The 21,447-nt window shown below is 39.8% G+C and overlaps 3 protein-coding genes and 1 long non-coding RNA gene across 5 annotated transcripts; 1 reads left to right on the top strand and 3 right to left on the bottom strand.

Annotated features, from left to right (window-relative positions):
* Positions 1-57: 57 nt before the first annotated feature.
* On the bottom strand, positions 58-4,328 carry LOC104927517 (sialic acid-binding Ig-like lectin 5). Of its 2 annotated transcripts, XM_027274253.1 has the most exons (9): positions 4,282-4,326; positions 4,077-4,124; positions 3,878-3,953; positions 3,278-3,652; positions 2,397-2,702; positions 1,866-2,138; positions 1,626-1,716; positions 1,482-1,518; positions 58-624 (listed from the first exon to the last, which is right to left on the bottom strand). In XM_027274253.1, exons 1-9 carry the CDS (start codon positions 4,288-4,290, stop codon positions 574-576), a joined length of 1,266 nt encoding a protein of 421 aa, XP_027130054.1. In that variant the 5' UTR covers positions 4,291-4,326; the 3' UTR covers positions 58-573. The 2 variants fall into 2 exon arrangements, with proteins under 2 accessions (XP_027130054.1, XP_027130055.1); XM_027274254.1 differs by lacking the exon at positions 4,077-4,124 and having other exon boundaries at positions 4,282-4,328.
* A 2,559-nt stretch (positions 4,329-6,887) lies between these two features.
* LOC113744444 (uncharacterized) lies at positions 6,888-7,646 on the bottom strand. Its single transcript, XR_003461530.1, has 3 exons — positions 7,261-7,646; positions 7,106-7,169; positions 6,888-6,994 (listed from the first exon to the last, which is right to left on the bottom strand). It is a non-coding gene; the product is annotated as an uncharacterized LOC113744444 (long non-coding RNA).
* Positions 7,647-8,409: 763 nt separating this feature from the next.
* fen1 (flap structure-specific endonuclease 1) lies at positions 8,410-13,266 on the bottom strand. Its single transcript, XM_027274031.1, has 12 exons — positions 13,136-13,266; positions 12,082-12,184; positions 11,661-11,763; positions 11,455-11,557; positions 11,240-11,303; positions 10,970-11,079; positions 10,612-10,748; positions 10,068-10,134; positions 9,790-9,921; positions 9,546-9,697; positions 8,813-8,927; positions 8,410-8,660 (listed from the first exon to the last, which is right to left on the bottom strand). The coding sequence occupies exons 2-12, from the start codon at positions 12,161-12,163 to the stop codon at positions 8,583-8,585; spliced, it is 1,143 nt and encodes a 380-aa protein (XP_027129832.1). The 5' UTR covers positions 12,164-12,184; positions 13,136-13,266; the 3' UTR covers positions 8,410-8,582.
* Positions 13,267-13,348: 82 nt separating this feature from the next.
* On the top strand, positions 13,349-21,280 carry tm9sf1 (transmembrane 9 superfamily member 1). The gene is made up of 9 exons (XM_027274030.1): positions 13,349-13,862; positions 15,321-15,532; positions 16,113-16,244; positions 16,590-16,712; positions 16,931-17,289; positions 18,572-18,726; positions 18,950-19,135; positions 19,755-20,028; positions 20,144-21,280. Exons 2-9 carry the CDS (start codon positions 15,326-15,328, stop codon positions 20,535-20,537), a joined length of 1,830 nt encoding a protein of 609 aa, XP_027129831.1. The 5' UTR covers positions 13,349-13,862; positions 15,321-15,325; the 3' UTR covers positions 20,538-21,280.
* The last annotated feature ends 167 nt before the right edge of the window (positions 21,281-21,447 follow it).

The following is a 21,447-nucleotide window of genomic DNA, read 5'->3' as shown; positions in this document are numbered from 1 at the left end:
TTTTGTTCCGATTGGTCATATCCTGTACGAAAAGTCAGAAATTACGACATCTTCAAATCTTTGGGCTTAGTTGAGTTACCCAAGCAGAACTTTATTATTAACAGGACTCATGTAAGCATTTATACATATATATAAAAAGTGACAGTAACGAGTAGTGATTTCATTTAAACCACACATACAGCTACCACAGTGCTGTGGCTGAATTTTGTTCTGTAAATGTTTCATCACACAATCAGTCATCTGTAGAGTTACGCAGCTATTGTGAACACTTTCTTCTGCATTTATATTTTACAAACAAGTAATATAAGAACAGAGCAGAAAAAAAAAAACTTTATTCACCCAAGTATGGGGTCATTTTTAAAGAGGTAAAAAAAATCTGCACTTTATTGTACATCAAATCAAACCAAATCAAATTTTATTTATATAGCCCAAAGTCACAAAGTACATTTGCCTTGGAGGGCTTTACAATCTGTACAGGGAGCACATAACAAGAAGGAACCAAGACTAAGAAGTGAACATAGATTTCACAACACAGTATGCCGTTCCATTTATAGTGACATCCTCCTCCTCTTCTCATGATGACATCTCACTCATTGTGTTGACATAGTCTGCCTCCACTTCATCCTGCAGAGATGAAACAACAGAACGAGGTCTTAGCGCTGCCTGACTCAGGGTAATATAAAAGTAAATCTTGAATCTTGAAAGACTCAAGATCTAGCTCTAAAGTGGCTTTTACAAAATAGTTGCAGCGTGTCATTTGTGTTACAGCTGTGCGGCTTTACACTACACACTACAGGACCACAGATGAAGCAATCAACCACCAATATGAGAGCTGAAGTCCAAAGTCTCTCACACAAACACACACACTGTCATGATGGAGGCTTTTTGCCTTCTCTCTTGTAAGAGTGAGGTTGAATAGTAAAAATTCCACAACACTTTTCAAAGAGGTGTTCAGAGAATCCGACTGAACTTACGCTAGTTTACTAATCATGTGTTGCAATATTATTTGTGCAAAACTTTGTTAAGACACTTTACCGAGTTCTGTCCTTTGGCTGCTAAATGCTCCATAGTTCACCTTCTAGTTTCTAACTTTACCAGTAATCAATGTCAAGATCATCACTTGCTTTTTTGGGTTACAACACGCCTTCCTTTCGAAACCAACATGTAAGCACTCTTAAATTAGTTTGTTCTGCTCTGATATACTGTATAAGGAGAAGGCGAGCTTAGCTGCACATATACTCCAATGTGCCGCATTGCATTGTGGTCTAGTGTCACCGCTGTCGGCGGAGACACTGACCTTTGAACGTAATTGCTGTTGGAGGATTTTTCCAGTATGATTTGTGAACATCAAACTCTAAAGATTCCTACAAATAAACCGCTGCTAAATTATTCTGAAGGGCAAAATTAGGAACTCTTTTAAGGTGGATTTTTTCCTTCCTCCTAAGTCTCAGACAGTTAAGACTCCTCATCTAGTAGCTTACCTTCATTAGTTTGATGGAGCGTCTTGATCGAAACCAACTGGAAGAAAAACATGACAGAATTAATGCTGCACTCATGTGACTCATACAGCCAAACCGCATTTAAAATAGACACATTTAAAAATGATCATGGAAAGTTTGTCTCACCACTCAAAGATGACTAACATACTGATGAGCATCATGATTCCCAGGATCTTGACTATAACTTGGATGCCAACCAGTTCAGACTTCTGATCATCTGTAACACAACAGCAGATCACTTTGTACTTAACGGGGGATTTTATGGCTCTAAAAACATCTCAAACTCATCTGTGAAATGACATCATGGTCAACTTCTGAAAAATGTTATCGCTCTGAATCGTCACAAACCACAGCTCCTGCAGTTACCTTCAAATATCAGCTGGCGTCCTGTTGATAGTTCAAAGTCCAGATCATTTCTGCATCCACAAAAGAACAATCTGTCTCGATCACTGTTGCTCACACGGAAGCTATAAACCTTAGTATCAGCGCTGATCAGCATCAGTCTGCTGTCACTCATCTTGAACCAGACAAAATGGACAGGAGGTGGGTTTCCTCTGCAGGAGCAAGTCAGGTTCACCATGCTGCCAACTGATACTGGGCCAGTGGGACTGATGACCACTGAAGTGTCCCTTGGGAGGTCTGGAATAAGGACAGATTTTGTAGTAATGAGATGAGAAAAGATATATTTTCTGGTAAAATAAGAAACCATTATTTATTACCCACAATGCTCTCTCTTTATCTCTCTCTCTTTCAGAAGATGTCTAATTTTAAAATGTTTTTTTTTTCTGCAACATTTTAACATCACACAATTTTACTTATAATGCGACACCTTATTTAACTTTATAGTTAGAGGCTCTTGCAACAACATATTTTGGCAGGATATGTTGGTTGTCTTACATGAAACATTGAGAGTCTTTCTCTGCTCTGCTGTCTTGACATGTTTTCCTTCATTCACAGGATATGTGACAGAACAGGTGATGTTGTATCCATCATGTTGGTCTGACAGAGTGATGTTCTTCTGGATTTTAGTTGTAAAGGTCCCATCTGTGTTTTCCTGGATTTTGTTGTGAGAGTCTTGTTGGAGATTCCAGGTGAGTTTAGGAGGGGAGTGTGGACAGGGAGTGAAAGCTGAGCAGGTTATACTGACAGACTCCTTCTCCTTCAGATCACCTGAGATCTCAATTCTGGGGCTCGGAGGAGAATCTGTGGTTTCAAATCAAATACATATTTTATACTGAAAAATATAGTAAATAATACAGTCAGTAAACAGATACTATAGCCCTGTGTGGCTTCTTGAAGGCAGATGCTGACACTTTTGTATATAAATTGCTTCAACAAGGCCAAATTGTTTAATGAAATCCCCCAAAGCTTTTCTTTAAATCCAATAATTTGCTACATCATACAAGCGGCTTTCAAAGTTAAAAATATGATAAGAGTCAAAAGGCAGCCTGCTTCATCATGCTTGTGTGGATGTGGTTTGATCAGATCTGACAAACAGCTTAAGCAAACAGCACACCAACTGTACTGACACTGACACTTACATACCCCCACAGGATGAGTTGTTATCACTTTTATCTAGTTTCGTCATCAGCTCAATTTTTTTAAAATTTGTACAGAAACCTGCAGAACAAACGACTTTCCCGCTTTGTGTTAAGTGCCAGTTAGACAATGTTTGCATGCTAAAGTGGTTAAAATTATAACAGTTAAACATTAGTATGCTAGGGAACTACTGTACCAAAGAACAACCTGAAATAAATAAATAAATAAAACTCTCTTACCTTGAACTGTTATTTGAAGAGGATCACATGTAGCTGTTCCCTTGAATGGTTTGTTCTCAACTCTAAAGTAGTATGTGTCTGTATAACTTGTGGTTAAATTGGAAAATAAAGTGGTGCAGTTTTTCTCTCTCAGGTTTCCAGTAAATCTCATTGGATAGATGTTATCTGTCCTACTGCTGTTGAGAATCACATTCTTTACAAATCTAGAGTTATTTTTAATCCACACTCCAAAGATTTCTCTGCTGTTGTCAAACTCTTGTTCTGATTTAGCTCTAAAGGTACATGGGATTAGCAAACAAGATCCACTCAGTGCTTCCATCTTCTGTGGTGCAGTAATGAAGAGGCCTGAATCCTTAGAACAAGCAGCCAAAGCACCTGTAAACCAGACTGATGATTAACATATGTGAGAAAAAAAATCACTTTTAATTGGTTTACAATAAGCAGAGAACAACATCCTCTTAATCCCCCGTAAACCTGACCCCAGTGGTGACTAAACCCACCAAAAGTGTCACAGAGACAAGAATTCAAAATATAATATTCACATAAATTTAAGGAAAAAACACAAATTACATTTACAGTGTAAATGATTCAACAGCTCACCTGAAACAAAGAAGACACTCAGTAACATGCTGGCTGTCACCATGTTCACAGACAGGACTGCAGTGACACTCATCACCTGGATTTACAAACACAACAGTGCACTTACTTTCAGTATTACTGCTCATGTTAGTCAGATGGCTTTAACTGAGCATTATTGCTATCTTAAATAACTTCTACCCCTTCACCTCCACATGCTTACATGTATTATACAGCCGGAGTTCACTGTGGTTTCAGAAGTCATTAACATCTGCAGAAATACATTTTGACAAACAATATTAAACATCTGAAAAACTGAAATATTTCAGAAACGTTTTTCAATGCAGATCATAAAACAAATAACATAACTTGGTGGTCTTAAAAGGATATTAATTATAGAGTAGCGTAGAAGCCGTGCAGATTCATACCAATGCCATACCAAGAAGGCACACTGCAAGAATGGGAAGTGACAGTGAAGCAGTTCAGTAGTTCCATTTATCAGGAAATGCAGCCGCAGACAAAAAAACCCCAACAACTTTTATTGAGACACAGTAACAGAAATAATCTTGAACCTGAAATGAACATGCATATAGCTCGTTAGTAACATGTTGTTTCCATGGTGATGCTGGTGACATGCTACATGTGTTTGAGCTAATATACTTCATACTTCAACAATAAATGTTTTATTCTGATGGAATCTAATCAAATAAAAAAGTGAAAAAATATACATTTTACAGAGCCAACACTGTGCTGGATGTCTTAGGTTAGAGTTACACATATATTAAAATATCTGTATAAAAACTAATGATCAGATGAAATATAAAAATACTTTTCTCCTTCAGCTATTCAACTTCCTCATTATGACGTTTCTACAACAAACACGGACAGTACTTGAGGAAACACATTGTTTTATTTTCCAGTGTGTGTCATAAATTAGCCACCCTGAGACAAATGATTCAAATGATTTATTTATCCCAATTTTCACAAATAAACACAGCAGAATAAAACATCTTCCTTGTATGAAGACAGAAAAACATTAAAATAACATTGATGCAAACCTGGGGTCATCATGTTTGTCTTTATACTATTTAATATTTTCTGCTCTTGAAAAGAAATGTGATCCACTCTTTTGCACGTCACACCAACAAATAGGAATAAGACAAAATAAAACATGATGTCTTCCTCCTCTCCTCCTGGCTCATGACGCTTCTACCATAATTACTCTGTTGACATAGTTGCGTTCTGCTTCATCCTGTGGAAATGAAACATATCAACATAAATATTTACCAAAATAATTTCATCATAGAAGCACAATGTCACTTTTAAAACTACCGAACACTTAAGTACCAGCAGGTAGTTAGCTGATTGGCCGTGCAAACAAGTAAGAATGAATGCTTTTCATAATCTAAATAATATAAAGAATAGAAATAAAAATAGAGCTGCCTGCATCAGAGAATTAAGTAAAAATGAGATGAGGTTATGGCTCTAAAACATCTCAAACTATCATGTTTGCTGTTACCTCCAAATATTAACAGACATCCAGGTGAGATTTGCCAAAAAAATCGATTTCTGCATCCACAATAGAACATTCTGCCTCAATCACTGTTGGTAAACTGAAGCTATAAACCTTTGTATCAGCGGCTGATCAGCTCCAGTCTGCCGTCACTGACCATGAACCAGACAAAATGGACAGGACGGTGTCTACTGCAGGAGCAAGTCAGGTTTACCATGCTGCCAACGGATACCGGACCAGTGGGAGTGATGTCTAATGAGGTGTTCCTGGGAGAGTCTGGAAGATTTGGAATATGGAGAGATTTTGTAGTAATTAAAAAAGGTTTGTAAAGTAAGATTAGAATACTATATCCATACAATGTCTGATTTATATCAAGAACATGAAAGAATCATGTAGCAGCACTATATGTACCACATTGCTCTTGGGTGAGTATGGAAGAGAAATAATTTTTCTGCTATTTAAACAACATGCACGAATGTGAGTCCTTATTGATTATTATTGTTCAGGTTATTGTGACATCTCTGCCCTCAACCAGCTCCCCTGAGGTTTCAGTTCTCTGACTGTGGTGAAAAACAAAATTGTAATTTGTTAAAAATCAGTCCATATTTATTTATTTATTTATCTTCTGTAATAGTACAATGACAACTTAAGCAAATTGCTTATGATTATATGAACAGTGATCATTCCTCATGCTGAGGTTAAGCTCTCTATTCTCTAGACACAACTTCTCAGTTTTCATTACAAAGGCCTAAAGGTCAAATCTATGTCACTGAACAAGAGAAAAAACTACTTTGTGCTAACTTCATGTGAAATAGATTGTAAATACTAAAGGGCCAAGAATAGATCCCTGTTGTACCCCTTTAGTTGTTACAAGGGAAAATTATTTGGGAACAGACGCACATGGAACGCATATGGCACATATGATCTGAGCAAGATCCATGCATTATTTTTATTTTAGCAAAATGTTGCTTTTGTGCTTTGACACTTTTAATCAGTAACTGCAGGGTATTCAAAAACCTGTGATAAACCTCTTACCGTACAAAAACCAGATAGAATATAAAAGCAATGCAGGGAGTATTTGAAGAGGTACCAAGTCGCAGGAGGTGTAAATCTATATAATCTACTCCTGTTGATTGTACCAACCCAGGATGTTCATACTGCATTGCAAGAGGTGGTATGGCTCCTTCTGCTGGTTCAAGGGAGAAATGCAATCATCTATAATCTATATTAAATATATAAATATTTTAAAAAGTGGGGAGAGTTGTGCAATTTTTGCTGTTTTTAAATATCTAGGCTTTTGAGTATAAATTGTCTTTGCAATGCTTTATGCTACATCTCATCACTAATTCTCGTTGTGCACCTTTTTATGTGATCTAGGGTCAAACCGCAGGTATGGTGGTGAGTTTTCCTGTGACGGAGAACTTAAGATGTCATACACTTATTTTAAAGAGGAGTTACTTCATGTTACTAGTATTAGTATTGGCAAATCTCTTGGTCAGAACCATGAAAAAACAAAAAAAAGTGTTACTTCTTTCCTTAATCTTTGGCATTGCTCAGATAAGTCTTTAAAGTGACACACTTACCTTTCACTTCTTGAGACACTGCTGGCTTTGCCATTAAGAGTGGAGCTATCACAGGCAAATTTGAAATTATTATTTTCTGCCACTGAATGCATTTGTGCTGAGAAATGAAACAAATATGTATGTTCCCAAATACAACAATGTACATGGAAAACTCACCTAATAACAATAAGACTGTCAACATCATGTTCTGCCAGGCTTTGTCCCAGCCAATACACAATGCCTTTAAGAAAAAATGGCTTAGTCAGTTTTACACTCATTAAAGTCATCTGATTTTATTTTGTATATGTACAAATATGTGATTTCTTACTTACCAATAAACAAATGTTGCTTCCCCAGTGAACTTTAGCGATGTCAGCTAATATTCTTTAAATGTGGCTTAAATCTCCACCGCTTTTCTGTCACTTTGGTCCATCAGTCGCACAGATAAACTACTTTTTCACTGCACATTGCTAAACAATGACGTCCAACTGAAGCGTCTACACTGCTCAAACTAGCCAGAGATGACAGTGACAGCCACAATAATCATTTTGCCTAATGCAGTGAATAAATCTTTCTGAGGAACTGTCGTCACACTGCTGAGGGTGTGGACATATTTCTTCTGTTCAATAAAATAGTTTTCAGTAATGGCATAACGAACTGTCTATAACAATGACTCATCGTGCCAGAGTGACCAGCACAACCACACTGGCTGACTTGCGACAAATGCTGGTTGAAGTATAGGATGCCGTCCTACAGTAGTAGGTGACCAGCATGAGGAGGTGCTGCCAGGCTGTTGTGGTTGTGTATGGTTCTTCCACACGCTACCGAGGCTCCTGTTTGTTACATAAAGAAATAATTTACCAAACACAAATGTCCTTACTTTTTGTGGGTAATTTAGATTGTAAACACTGATGGACCAGGAATAGATCCCTGTGGTACTCCTTCAGTTGTTACAGGGGGAAATTATTTGAGACCAGACACACATTGAAGTAATTAGACAAACTATTTTTTCACTGCACATTGCTACACAAAGATCTCCAACAGAAGTGTCTACCCTGCTCAAACTAGACAGAGACAGCCACAAAAACCATTTCTGTTGGGACACCACAGTGATTAATTTTTTTTTTTAAGATAATTTTTTGGGCCTTTTCAAGCTTTATTTCTGACAGAGACAGCTGAAGAGTGACAGGAATGCAGGGAGAGAGAGACGGGGACAGCGCCCCCATGAAGTATTTCTGAGAAACTTTCATCACACTGCTGTTTCACTGGAGTCCTGTGGGTGTGGATATAATTATTCTGTTCAATAATAAAGTCTTAATAGTAATAACTGCCACTGTCAATACATGTATATTATATTGTATACACTGTACGTATACCTCAAATATAAAACCAAAGAAGAAAAGAAAACGTGATGCAGTTCTTTGTCCTGCAAACACAAGATGACCCCAAATGAGTAAATAACAATGCTAATGACAAATTGCTCTATAAAAAGGTCAATACTTTTATTCAATAACAGAACATTAGACATCAACAAAATGTTTGGTCATGTACATACACAGCTGTTCAGCTAAGCTAATCATCACACACAAACGCTTACTGGTTTCTGGCTTAAACGTCATCACCCCCAGAGAATCAAAGGAGCCCTACGTTCAGTCTATTTTCCCTTCCTGAATTTGCCCGGCGTCGCTCCAGTCTTCTGCTTCTTTTTTGCCGACCCTTTAACTTCAGGTTCCTAAGTAAGATGAAAGAAATGAGTCAAGCATTTGTGATATGTCATGTTGTCAGATTTGTTATATGTAGTAGTCTGACCCACTACTGTAGGCGGTTAAATTAATAACAGAATAAGATAAATCATTTTGGAAACACAATTGTAGTTTTTCGTACCTTTCGTTTGGAGGACAGAGATCCAGTGATGGAGAAGAAAGAGTCCAGTCGTCCTTGTGTGCTGCCCTGTCGGCTCTTCAAAATCTTCTTACAGCCGTTACGCATCCTGTCCTCACTATACACAGATAACCAAATCAATTAATCAATCAATCAAACCCATGCACAATGTTATTTCTAGCTGAACTTTCCATCAACTGTTTTTCTCAGTTCTCAAAGTAGATCTTTGAGAAAGAACGTGCACTAAAACTCATATCATATGTAGGGATGGGAACTGAGAACAAATTGTCCACCAGACTTGTGTGCCTTGAAGCTTATTGATTTCTTTTATTGACGCCAGCAAGTTTTTCTGAAGTTGGACATTGCAGCACAAAGACATCAAACTAAAGCATCTACACAGGTGGAAACTTAGTGTCATGGTGTAAGTGACGAAACTGCCCAAAGTGTGGCTTCATTTATCAAAGAAAGATGACAACAGTGCTAATAAATGTTTAGAATTTTGTGTAAGGGTGTAAACACCAGCAATGTGCTGAAACATCTTTCTAGACAAAATGGAATTAGTATAAGAATAAATAAAATGTTATCAATTCCCAGCCCTGATCAGTTGTATAACCAGAATCACTGCAACAACCAATTTTATGACAGTCAACATCAGTGTAAGAAAACTTAACAAACAAACAAAGAAGACAAATCCAGCACACAGCACTGTGCTGAAGAGAGTCTGATGAGGGCTCACCTGAACTGTTTCTCGTCACACATGAACTGGATCAGTGCGTCCTCATCTGGCTCATTCCATTTCAAGTCTACTGTGGAACAATCCACCACTTCAGGCTTCAGGAACAAACCTCTGGCCTCTTTGTACAGCCAGTCTTCTGGAGCAGGGTGCTTCTGCATGAAGGCAAGCAAGACACAGAAAGAATCAGAACCAGACCGCTCTTTTTAACGGCCTGAACTTCTGTACTGTATCGACATCAACTCACGTTGGGGTCGATGTTTTCTAGGATCTCCTCGATGCTGCCGTGCTGTTTGATCAGGTCGATGGCTCTCTTGGGGCCAATCCCCTTGATGGTAGCGCAGTAGTCACAGCCCATCAGAATACACAGATCTATGAACTGGGAAAGACCACAGAAAGATGGAGAGTTAACGCATGAAAGAGTTCGAATGTGTGTATAGTTACACTGTACGACATATGGAAAATGACAATAATAATCTTGATAATATGTTCTGCACATTTCTCAAAGTCAGTTAATAAGTGTACCTGTTCATTGGTCAGACCGATGTCCTGCAGGATTCGATTGAAGTGGAACTCCTGGATAGGAAGTTTCCTGAAAAAACGGTGCAATACAAAGTTTGTATGAAGTGGCTGGTGCTGGTGTAATATTTGTGTAACACTCACAAATACACAATTATCCAAACATCTAATTCAGTAAGACGGGATCATATATGATGTAATATGCAGTATGTTTAGTTTGCTTCTTCATCTTCAGAGCTGTTCCATGCAAGGTTTGTTATCACGTTAATAAAACAGAGGAGAAATGATGACGACAGAACTACTTCTCTGTATGGTTTAATGCATGCAGCGTAGAGCTGATAAGACAATCAACACAGCCGTCACTAAAATATGACACCATGAACTGTGATAACAAGTAACATGGCCCCATTTTGCCACAAAAACAAGTTTGGATAATTAAATAAAATTGAGCTGATTGCAGGTTGAGTGTTCAATGTCACCTACATTCTCCAAACAGCTCTGCTACAGAGCTTAATGAGGCAGTAAGAGTGGGATGCGGGTGTAACATTACTTTGCTTCGCTGGCCGTGAGGTGTCTGAGCAGGACATTTGTCCCAAACGTCAGCCCGTCCATATCCTCTGTTGCCGTGGCAAACACCTTTCCTGCTTTAACCAGGGCAGCACAGGTGGCCTCCGCCTCACATGGAGCCTTTAATACAAAAACACAACCAGAGAGTTCAGAGAATTATTCAGCCACACCTGTCCAGCTGCAAATCATTCCCAACAACATTTGCTTTATGTTTTAACATTACATGTTCTGTCTTTCGTGGCTGTTAAAGCTTATTCCAACAATAAACAATAAACCAATTGGCATGAATGTGGAAATTTAATTAAAGCGAGCAAATGTAGCAAAGTGTGAGTTGATCTAACCTCAATGTAAGGCACTCCCATCAGGGTCAGCAGCTTCTTGCACTCATCATTATGCTGCCTGGTGACTTTTACCAGGCGCTTGCTGAATTTGTCGATATTCTCTTGTTCCCCTGGGATGAGTCAAAAAGAACAGATAAATAAAGCTCATTATATAAAAAATGGTTCACATCCTGGCTAATGTGCTCATTTTAATCTCTGCTGGAAAAGTAATCCATTTGCTCTTATTGACAGGACATGCATAAAAGCACAGCACGATAAATCCAACTGTACCAGTTTCCTGAGCTTGAGCCAACAGCTTCTCAGCTTCTGCCCTCCTCTCCCCTCTCTTCTCAAGCTGAGGGTGAAGAGAAGAGTAAACGGAGAATGAGGATGAAGAAACAATTGACATAACATCCAGAAAAACAAAACACAACTCGTTATTTGAAAGGAGGGAGTGAGCAAATGCAAATGTTCATTCACGACACAGCGATGAATCCCGTACTGACCTCTGCTGACTTGAGCTGTGGGGGCTTGCCATCAAACACGTACACGGGTTTGATGCCGTGTTCCAGCATGCGGATTGTCCGGTAGAACATTCCCATGAGATGGCTGAGAAAAAAAAACATCAAGCAGTTGAACTACTGCACATCTCACGTGTCAACTATTCTCTGAATACTCTGTGAAAGGTCTGTCTGTATTGTGATGGTTGTACCTTGTTGTCTCTCCATCCTCGTTCTGCAGAACATTCCCATCCTGTCGCACAGCAATCAGGAACTGGTAGATACACATGGAGGCATCTATAGCGATTTTCCTACCTGCAAAGGTTTCAAGAAGTAGTTAGCATATTCAAAACAGCCTGCAAAGGTTTCAAGAAGTAGTTAGCATATTCAAAACAGCAGGGATAATCAACAATAACCAATAATCTACAACATGATTCCTATGCAAGTCTTAGTTTTTATGTGACTGTGCTCTATTGTGATTCCCCTTCCATCTTTGTTCTTTATACTGTCAGTGGTTGTGTCCCCGTACCGTCTGATACAGCACTGATCTAAATCACACAAGGCCAAATCTCATTTCATTTCTCACGCAGACCTCACAATCAATATGTAGAGGAACAGACATGTAATGCTTACCAAAATAGTTCTTGATGTCTTGTTCTTTGATGGCACCAGGGGCCTGGTCAGCAATCAGCTTGGCAAGCCCGTGTATTCCCATGGTGTTGGTCTGAAGCTCAAACTGAAATAAAGGACAGTGATGATGAAAAGTTACACACCTGACCTTGAAACATTACATATTGTTTAACATTACAGACAGACAGATACTTTATCGACCCTGAAAGAAATTCAAGCACCCAGCAGCAGCATGCAAACACACATTAGATTACATTAGATATACTTTATTCATCCCACCACGGGGAAATGTACTTGTTACAGCAGCAGAGGAAAGTGTAGCATACATTACAGAATTAGAAAAAAGTAGAAAAAGCAATTTTTTTTAAAATAAAACACAATAAACAAACAAATATATATAACCTACACAGTAAACACAAAAAACAATCAACCTTCAAAACAGACAAGTACTGAGGATATCCATATGTTAAAGTAAACCTGAGATAGATCTAAATCTAAATATGTACAGAGAGATTAAACATTTGTAGCAAAATTAAACATCTGCATAGGATTTAAAAATGTACAGAGAAATTAAAAATGTGCAGGGAAATTAAACATTTGCATAGAAGATAAATATATAACTGTGTTAAGAAGTTAAACCGCGCTAAACATCTGTACAAAAACTAATATAAAGGTGACTGTAGAAATAGAAAATGTTAAATACAAACATAGGTAGTCAGAAATGACAGAGAGAGAGTGTGTGTGTTGCTTCGTCTGATGGCGGCTGAATTAAAGACTAGTTAACACATAATATGAGTTATGTTCTATGAGCGTGGATTTACAATGGAGCATGTCATTGGTTTCTGTTTATGAATGAAATCAGACGTGCGGGGATGAAATGTGTCCGGGCAAGTGGCTAACTTTACCGCAGAGCTAACCGGAGCTGCAGAAGTGTCTTAAACATAAACGTACATGTATCACACAATGCACACGCTATTAGTACACAACAACAGGCCGTGACATCTCTACACTGTACACAGTGACTTTAGTTAAAACCGTTTTATTGTTTACAACTCACCTGTCGACCGTCAAGCTCGGCTTTATGCGGCGTCTTCTGGCGCGCGGAACAAGCGTCTCTTTCGCGGGAAATCAAATGGCAGACATCACCTGTCGATCTGTCGAGCGCGGCAGCGTCAAAGACGTATGGGGAGAACCGCGCGTCGATGGCGTTTGATTAATCACGCCTGAGGTCTGACAGGGAAGTGCCGTGAGGGCGTTTGATTGGTCGGTGTGAGATTGAAGGAAATCCGGTTCAGCAGCAAAATAACAGAGTCTCTCAGGTCCGGGGCTCTAATTGTCTTAATGTCGGTTTTTCGGTGGCGTTAAAGCACGAAAATAAAACATGTTAGCTGCTAGAGGCTTGTGAAGGAGGAGGGAGGTTTATTACCGGCTACGAATACCCGGTAACGTCTGCCGTGTGCTTTTGTTTCTCCGCCCACTCCGGAAAACTCAACCGAGTCGTCGTTATTTTTATTTTTACGGTGACGTGGAGTCGGACCCCGTCCTCTTCCTTTCCACACTGTCTCATATGTCAATAGAAGTACTCGGTGCGCCCGCATATGAACGCAATGGATGCATAATACACCGGGGACACAGCGTTAAGATGTTCAGCCGTGAGTCTTTACATTGAAGGGCGCATACCGGAGCAGAGAGGAGACCGTCGGGGCCTCAAGTGTGCGGAATCCGGAGGACAGACAGGCTTTGTTGGATCTGCAGCAAGCGGGAGGGACACACCAGTGATACCGGTAACGAAAATATAGCTAACTTCTTATTAAAGGAATGCAATGTGCCTCTCTAGGACAAAGCTATGTTGATGTAGGTTAACTTGTTTGTTTAACATGAATCAGTGTGTGTGTCACTGTGACGTTTCTTTGCACAGGATCACCAAGACAAATAGGATGTGCCCTCTGCGTCTGTGGCAACTTTGAACATGACCTAGTTCTTATCTACAACTAACTTGTTGTTAGTATAAGGAGTTTATTAAAGCGTTACTGTTATTTATCCACCTGATATCATTCTGTCTTTAAAAACCTGCCACTAAAAAGTTCAGGAGGTCCAGACCTGCTGCTCTGAGGAGACACAGCAGGAGACAGTTTGACAGAAGACTTATTGACAAGTGAGACCAGCACCAGCACGAAGCTCTGATCAGAAGCTGTCTGCTCAGAAACCAGCTAAATCCACATGGCACATACACTGTGTTTGAATAGACACAGCTGCCCCCAGAGCATTCCAACTTTTTCTAACACATTGCATTGCTGTGTTGTGTTGTGCTCAACCAGTAATGCTACAACCTCAAATTAACTTAATAAAATAAAATAAATAATAAAAAATAACATGACCTATTTTGCATTTGTGGAATTATTACCATACTTATATTTATACTGATAATTCTGTTTACACTGTGTCATAGTGCCACACGGATGTCTTTTAGCTTGTATATATTTTTAGATTTGTATATTTTTATTTTTTATCTTTTACTTATATTTTATATTTCATGTTTATGCTGTTTGCACCGGGATAAGAGGGAAACAACATTTCAATACTCTCTATGTCCTGTATGTATAGCTGCATTGACAATAGACTTGACTTGACAAGTAAGGTGACCTATTTGTTTGCCTTTGTTCTGAATACATAATAATTTGAAAACATTTGGTATTTAGTTTAGGTCATTAGTTTAGTGTTAGGTTTTTCTACTTGCTGATATTACAGGACTTTTCTAAACCAAAGCAGGAAACAGTGACACTGTGCCAAGCTGTATCTTCATTTTACTTCCAAATGTGGTGTTAATGCAGGTTAGCGTGCAGTGTTTCCAATGCATTTTGAAATTAGTCTTTAAAAACTAATAAGAACCGTGAGTAGTTTTACTTGGCACACTTATAACAGGCTGTCAGAAAACAGACAGATCAGATGTACTTCCAGTCCACAAGGACTGCTAGAATTGATGATGAATAAAATGTAATATGGTTGCACGTTTCTCAGAGTTCCGGCTGATGGTTTCTCAGTTTTCTGCTCAGTCTGTTAGAAGGCCGAGAGAGTGACGCTGCATAAAAATTTCCACTTGACGTATAAATCATCACATATGGGGTGTGAATGGCATGGACATGAGCGCATTCTGTGACTTGAAATCAGAGGCGTACTAACGCAGTTTAGTTTGAATCACACCTGTGCCCCGTGAACTGATGAACTGTCCATCTTTGTGACAGGGGTTATGCACTGTGGAATAGGATACCTGCCAGGTGGCTGCCAGAGGACGATGGGTCTGCACTGCGTCTTGATCCTGTGCTTGTTCACAAGCTGGACAGCGGGCTACAAGCAAGGGGACAACGTGACTCTCTTTGTCAACAAAGTAGGCCCTTATCATAACCCCCAGGAGACGTATCACTACTACACCCTGCCTGTTTGCAGGCCAGAGAAGGTCAGTGTTTGTTCTGTTTCTCTGGGTTTTAATGGGTTGCTGTAATTCACAGAGGGATTATTTTGTCATGCTAATGTATAGGTAACACCAAAGTAACATTTCTTGTAAAAAATATTTCAATCTTAAAGGTATTTATCCACCATGCTCCATGTTTATTTAGCTTGGACAGATACAATATACACAGAGAATTGCAAAACAATTGTCCGATGTAATCATTTGCATAATTGCAAAGGCTGTCTGTGTTATGCTGATGTGAGATTATACCTGTCATCTTAAGTAAACATGAGTTTTGTCTCTTTGTTTAAGGTTTAATTCCTCGTGCCTTTGAAGCAAATGCAGATTTGGAAGTGCGATTGTGTTAGCGGCAGCACAGTAACTTTATTGGATGTGGTACTTTAACAACAAGCATACAGTGACGTAGTGTGATTGTTGCCTGCTGCATTTCCCCCCATTAGCCTGTTAGAACTACCTCATAGCTGTATGTGCTCACAGAATTATGACAAACTAATGCTTTGTTTGATTGTTTGTTTGTTTTGTTTTTTCCCCAGCGGTTACTCATATTATAACACTTCTTCTTCAGGTGCATCATAAGTCCCTGAGTCTGGGAGAAGTGTTGGATGGTGACAGGATGGCAGAGTCATTATATCACATCCGCTTCAGAGAGAACGTTGACAAGAAAACTCTTTGCCAGCTCACCCTTTCAGAGAAACAGGTATTTATCTACACAAGAACAGGATAATATGAATGTAATGCTTCGTATACTACCACACATAGTGGGTTAAAGTTAAATACTCTGGGCTCAAAGATGATTTAAACTGTTAATCATTTATTAAGCAGCTTGATTTTATATTTAAGCCTGCATTTGATAATTAGAATTGCTCAACATTGCCTGTCAAAGAAATGGTTCAGGATCACAAGCGTCTCAGCAGGCTCAGCGATTATTAAAACCATCATAAAGTTCTTTACCAGTAGTAAAGTAGTTTAATTAAATAAACTTCAAGTTGTGGTCCATGAAACACAGGGGATGTGATCGTGGATATGTTTACGTGTGTGTCAGGTGGACCAGCTTCGCGAGGCCATCGAGGAGCTGTTCTACTTTGAGTTTGTCCTGGATGACATTCCAATCTGGGGGTTTGTGGGATACATAGAGGAGAGCGGCTTCCTGCCTCACAGCCACAAGGTAAACCTGCTGTGCTTCTGGTTTGTTGGACATGTAGAGCAGGTTTGATTTAATGAGGCAAACAAACACAGAAAGACTGTGTGAGCATAGTGTAAGTTATCTTTATGCAAAGTACCTGATTAAACTCAGCCGTGCTAACTGTAATTGTCCTTTCTGTAATTTTCCTGTAATTTTCTTTTTTTGTTCTCTCCCTGCCCCCTCTCTCTAATCTTCAACAGGTGGGTTTGTGGACTCACCTAGACTTCAACATCGAGTACAATGGTGACTCAGTGATCTTCGCTAATGTCTCAGTAAAAGATGTCAAACCTGTCCCTCTGGAGGAGGGGGCGGGTGCTGCCGTGGGTGGAGTTGGAGTCGGTGGAGGCAGCGTGACAGTCACCCACACCTACAGCGTGCGCTGGTTCGAGTCGCCTCTGCCTCATGCCCGGAGGGCTGAGCGCCTCAGAGATTATTCATTTTTCCCCAAAACACTGGAGATCCACTGGTTGTCCATCATCAATTCACTGGTGCTGGTGGTGCTGCTGCTGGGCTTTGTCATCATCATCCTGATGCGGGTCCTTAAGAATGACTTTGCCAGGTTGGTCAGTGAAGAACATGGTTATTTCTGGATCATTGTATCGGAAACTTGATGTTTTATGTCTTTAATATGAAGATCCTCAATGCACTGTCAGTACAAAACTAGCATCACTTAAGGTAAAAAAAGTCTTAGTAGTTAAATTTTAAATGTAGTTAGAGAGTTAGAGGTTTTATTTGTTTAACGATGTAATAAAACATTAGTCCGCCAACAGAGGATAAATCTACAGCAATGTTGACATTTTTGTGGTCATTCATGAATTGAAAATGCCAAACATTGCTTCTATCATGAGAGGATTTTCTGTTTTGTCAGGTTTCTGTCATTGTAATTTAAAACCTAAACCTAAACCTATCTATGGCTTTGTGTCCAGAATTACAAGCAATTCAAAGATATCATCTGAGAAGTTCAAAGGCATTTTCTCACTATTTTCAACATTTTATAGACTAACCAGTCAATTGATCAGTTGAAAAGATCGTAAACTACACTAAATATATAATATATAAAAGTCAGTAATTGCAGCCCGAATTGTCCTGTCTAATTGTACCTGCTGAGATCAGGTAGCAAATGGTGTTTTCCTAAAATCCATTGAAAAGGTTTAGTTTTGCCTTAAAGTTATACATTTTGGCTTGTAAAACTTTCACATTCTCTGTTGGACAAAATGTTATGAATTATAAGTGTGAGTGCAGGTACAGGCTAGTTTAGATCTTTCATACAGTATCTTGTTTATTCTTAAAGACATGAATTGAATTTGAGATATAGATCATATATATCATACCAGCCCATCTGATAGACTTTCTCCTTAGAGACTGTTAAAGGTAAAGATTTCTTTCAAAATACATTAAATATGTTGAAAAATAGTTGCTGAAAACACGTGAAAAGACATTTCAGTAATATATCATTCTGAAATGTCGTGTGGAGTTGGAGGTTAAAACAGCTTTTCACCAGTTTTCAGTCCAGGATTTTATGGGTGGTCCTAAAGGGTGGCTTGATGACACACTGAGGGCAACCTGAACATACCTCTGCACCCCTAGCAGAGAGATAGAGATTAATTCATCTCACTCAGAGTGTTTCAAAGTTAGTCATGTCATTCTCTGAATTCATCTGACACGTTTCAGTCGCTTCATAATTTCTGAGTGTGCGTGGCTTCAGCTGGGTGGTTAAGAACACTTTCTTCTTTGGTCTGACAAACTCAGAACACATATTTATTCTCACTTTACACAAACTTTAAGCTTTCTGCTGGTCAGGTTCATAACAACATCTACTGTAATAATAACCTCCCCTCCAGGTACAATGTGGAGGAAGAGGGCGGCTGTGACGATCTGGATCAGGGCGACAACGGCTGGAAGATCATACATACGGACGTCTTCAGGTTTCCGCCTTACAAAAGCCTGCTGTGTGCTGTGCTGGGAGTGGGAGCTCAGTTCCTTACCCTTGCCACAGGTGAGCGTTCACTCTCAAATACACACACACAGAGCAACACACATGGCTTAACATGCTCTGTTAAATTCCACAACCGTATTAGAGGCCATCATTGTTCTGTGTGGAAATTGAGCAGACTTGTGTTTCTGACCCATAGCAAGTCTAGCAGTCATACAACAACTAGACAACTGATAACCAAACCTGCTGCAGGTCTAATCACTCCAATGTCTCCTCCTTGCGATAGGAATTATTGTCATGGCGCTGCTGGGAATGTTTAACGTACACCGCCATGGTGCCATCAACTCTGCAGCTATTGTCCTGTACGCTCTGACCAGCTGTGTGTCGGGATACGTGTCATGCAGCTTCTACACACAGATTAACGGCCAGCGCTGGGTGTGGAACATCATCCTCACCTCGTCGCTATTCTCCGGTGAGTCCAGTAGACAGATTTGGGATCTCTTGACATAATAGTGTCCTTGAAAATCCTGTTCCAACAAATAGCTATTTTCATGCCATGGTATTTTCATGCCATGGTATATTCAATTTCACAACTATTTACCATAAATTATCCCTTTTTCCTCAAATAAACATGAACAATAAACAATTAGTCTGTTCACAGTTTTTGCATTCAGATAAGCTCCATCTGCCACTAGCTGGATGTTTTTATACCCATTTATCTCCATTAATCCTCACCTAGTCTCTATGTCCTTGTTTCACATTTCTGCATATTAAATTAGATAATTAAGTTGAAGAAGGATCTGGGGAAACATAATAACATTTAATGCTGATGAATGTTTTGTTTTTGAGGTTTTGCCTTGAAGCTGGGACTGTAAACCTCAAGAATAAATGCATCCCCCTGGCTATCTCGTATTTTCATTAAGAGACATTAATACAATTCTTTCAAAATACATATGTTGGAAAATAGTCGCTGAAAACATGTGAAATAATAACACTTCCTACTTTGGTCTGACACACTCAGAACAGATATTTATTCTTACTTTATATGGACTTTCATAATAATTAATAATAATAATAATTTGTTCCCACAGCACCTCTCTTCCTGACATGGAGTGTCGTGAACTCGATCCACTGGTGGAGCGGCTCCACCCAGGCTCTGCCAGCCACCACCGTGCTCCTCCTTCTGGGTGCCTGGATTCTGGTGGGGTTCCCACTCACTGTCATCGGCGGCATCGTGGGAAAGAACCGAGCAGGTAGCTTCCAGGCGCCCTGCCGAACTCGCAACATCGCCCGGCAGATCCCTACACAGCCATGGTACAAACACACGGCTGTGCACATGGCCATTGGTGGCTTCCTGCCCTTTAGGTGAGCTGTCTTTAGCTTTAACCCAGGAGGGTGAAATTAAAATGAGATTTTGTTCTTGAACTCAGTATTATTTCCTACACACTCATTTCTTCTTTCTATAAATTTTCTCCCTCAGTGCCATCTCAGTAGAGCTGTACTACATCTTTGCCACTGTCTGGGGCAGAGAGCACTACACCCTCTACGGCATCCTGCTGTGCGTCTATGCCATTCTCCTCTCGGTGGGCGCCTGCATCTCAGTGGCGCTTACCTACTTCCTGCTGTCTGGCGAGGACTACCGATGGTGGTGGCGGAGCGTGCTCAGCACCGGCTCTACTGGCATCTTCATCTTTGTCTACTCAGTTTTCTACTACCGGAACCGGTCCTCTATGAGCGGCCTGGTGCAGAGCACAGAGTTCTTCGGCTACTCTCTGCTCACAGCGATGGTGTTCTCACTGATGCTGGGCAGCGTGTCGTTCTGGGCCTCGCTGGCATTTATTCGCTACATCTACCGTAGCCTCAAGATGGACTAGATGTGAAATATGCGTACACACAGCTATAAACACACATTTCCCATAGCACACATGGACAATCCTCATTATTTTGCTTTGTCATACACAACACACACACACACCTCCTATAGGGTCAATGGGAGGAGAAACAGGGGCCTTTACCTTGATTTGACAGGAGCTCATCGTTGAAGTAGAGCTGTCATTGTTGAAATAAGCGGTAGTTGTTTTTTTTTGGATGGATGGACAAATGAAGGGTGAGCTGGGGAGGGGGATTAAAGGATAAAATGGAATATTTCAGTACAAAGGGATGATTGTATCCCATCAGGAGTGAATGGATCAGATGTATGAAGATATACGCGTGAATGGATTTAATTGTTTTATGATGCAGGGCGGCATCATCTGCTCTCGTTCCTACTTCATGGTCTATCAAGGCTTGGCAGGACCTACACTTATTCCCCGCATTACATGGGTTACCTGCTATGATAGCAACTCTGTAGTCTCGACTGATAATGCAGCAGTGTTGAAATTTGCAATTATACTCCTCCACACTTATGGCAGCATATTCATATATAATAGAAATGTTTTGCACTGGCCCTGCCAAGCTCCACATGGACCTGCAGTGGATATGAGAAACGATGCCTTGTAGATTAAAGAGTGGTTGCAAAATTGTTGGTGATGGGAGCAATATTGTCATTGTATTCTACGGTCACCATTGTTGGTTCTGATGTAAATAGTCTTTTCAATAAAATGCTTTTAATACAATACTGCAAAATAAACAAGTCTGCATTTTTCCCCTGGACTTCATACATACATTTAAAAAAAGTGGTCTATCTACTGTGCCACTCCATGATATTACCAACTCAGCCCTAAATTGTGTTACCTAAAGTTCTCTAGTACTTTGGGTGTTTTGGGAGTTAAAGTTGGTCTAACA

Source organism: Larimichthys crocea, chromosome XXIII (assembly GCF_000972845.2).
Source record: "Larimichthys crocea isolate SSNF chromosome XXIII, L_crocea_2.0, whole genome shotgun sequence".
Lineage (NCBI taxonomy): Eukaryota > Metazoa > Chordata > Actinopteri > Sciaenidae > Larimichthys > Larimichthys crocea.
The sequence above is the reverse complement of the archived record's forward strand: the minus strand, read 5'-3'. Positions and strand labels throughout refer to the sequence as shown.

Bases quoted from the DNA above. Each gene is read 5' to 3' on its own strand.
- LOC104927517 (XM_027274253.1), bottom strand. The intron at 2,703-3,277 runs GTAAGAGAGTTT...TTGAAACCACAG, and splicing joins TCTTCAAATAACAGTTCAAG to ATTCTCCTCCGAGCCCCAGA. The intron at 1,717-1,865 runs GTAACTGCAGGA...GTTGTGTTACAG, and splicing joins ACGCCAGCTGATATTTGAAG to ATGATCAGAAGTCTGAACTG.
- fen1 (XM_027274031.1), bottom strand. From the start codon at position 12,163: ATGGGAATACACGGGCTTGCCAAGCTGATTGCTGACCAGGCCCCTGGT. The intron at 11,558-11,660 runs GTACAACCATCA...TTTTTTTCTCAG, and splicing joins GAGGATGGAGAGACAACAAG to CCATCTCATGGGAATGTTCT. The intron at 11,304-11,454 runs GTCAGTACGGGA...CTTCACCCTCAG, and splicing joins CACAGCTCAAGTCAGCAGAG to CTTGAGAAGAGAGGGGAGAG.
- tm9sf1 (XM_027274030.1), top strand. From the start codon at position 15,326: ATGCACTGTGGAATAGGATACCTGCCAGGTGGCTGCCAGAGGACGATG. The intron at 17,290-18,571 runs GTTGGTCAGTGA...CCTCCCCTCCAG, and splicing joins CTTAAGAATGACTTTGCCAG to GTACAATGTGGAGGAAGAGG. The intron at 20,029-20,143 runs GTGAGCTGTCTT...TTTCTCCCTCAG, and splicing joins GGTGGCTTCCTGCCCTTTAG to TGCCATCTCAGTAGAGCTGT.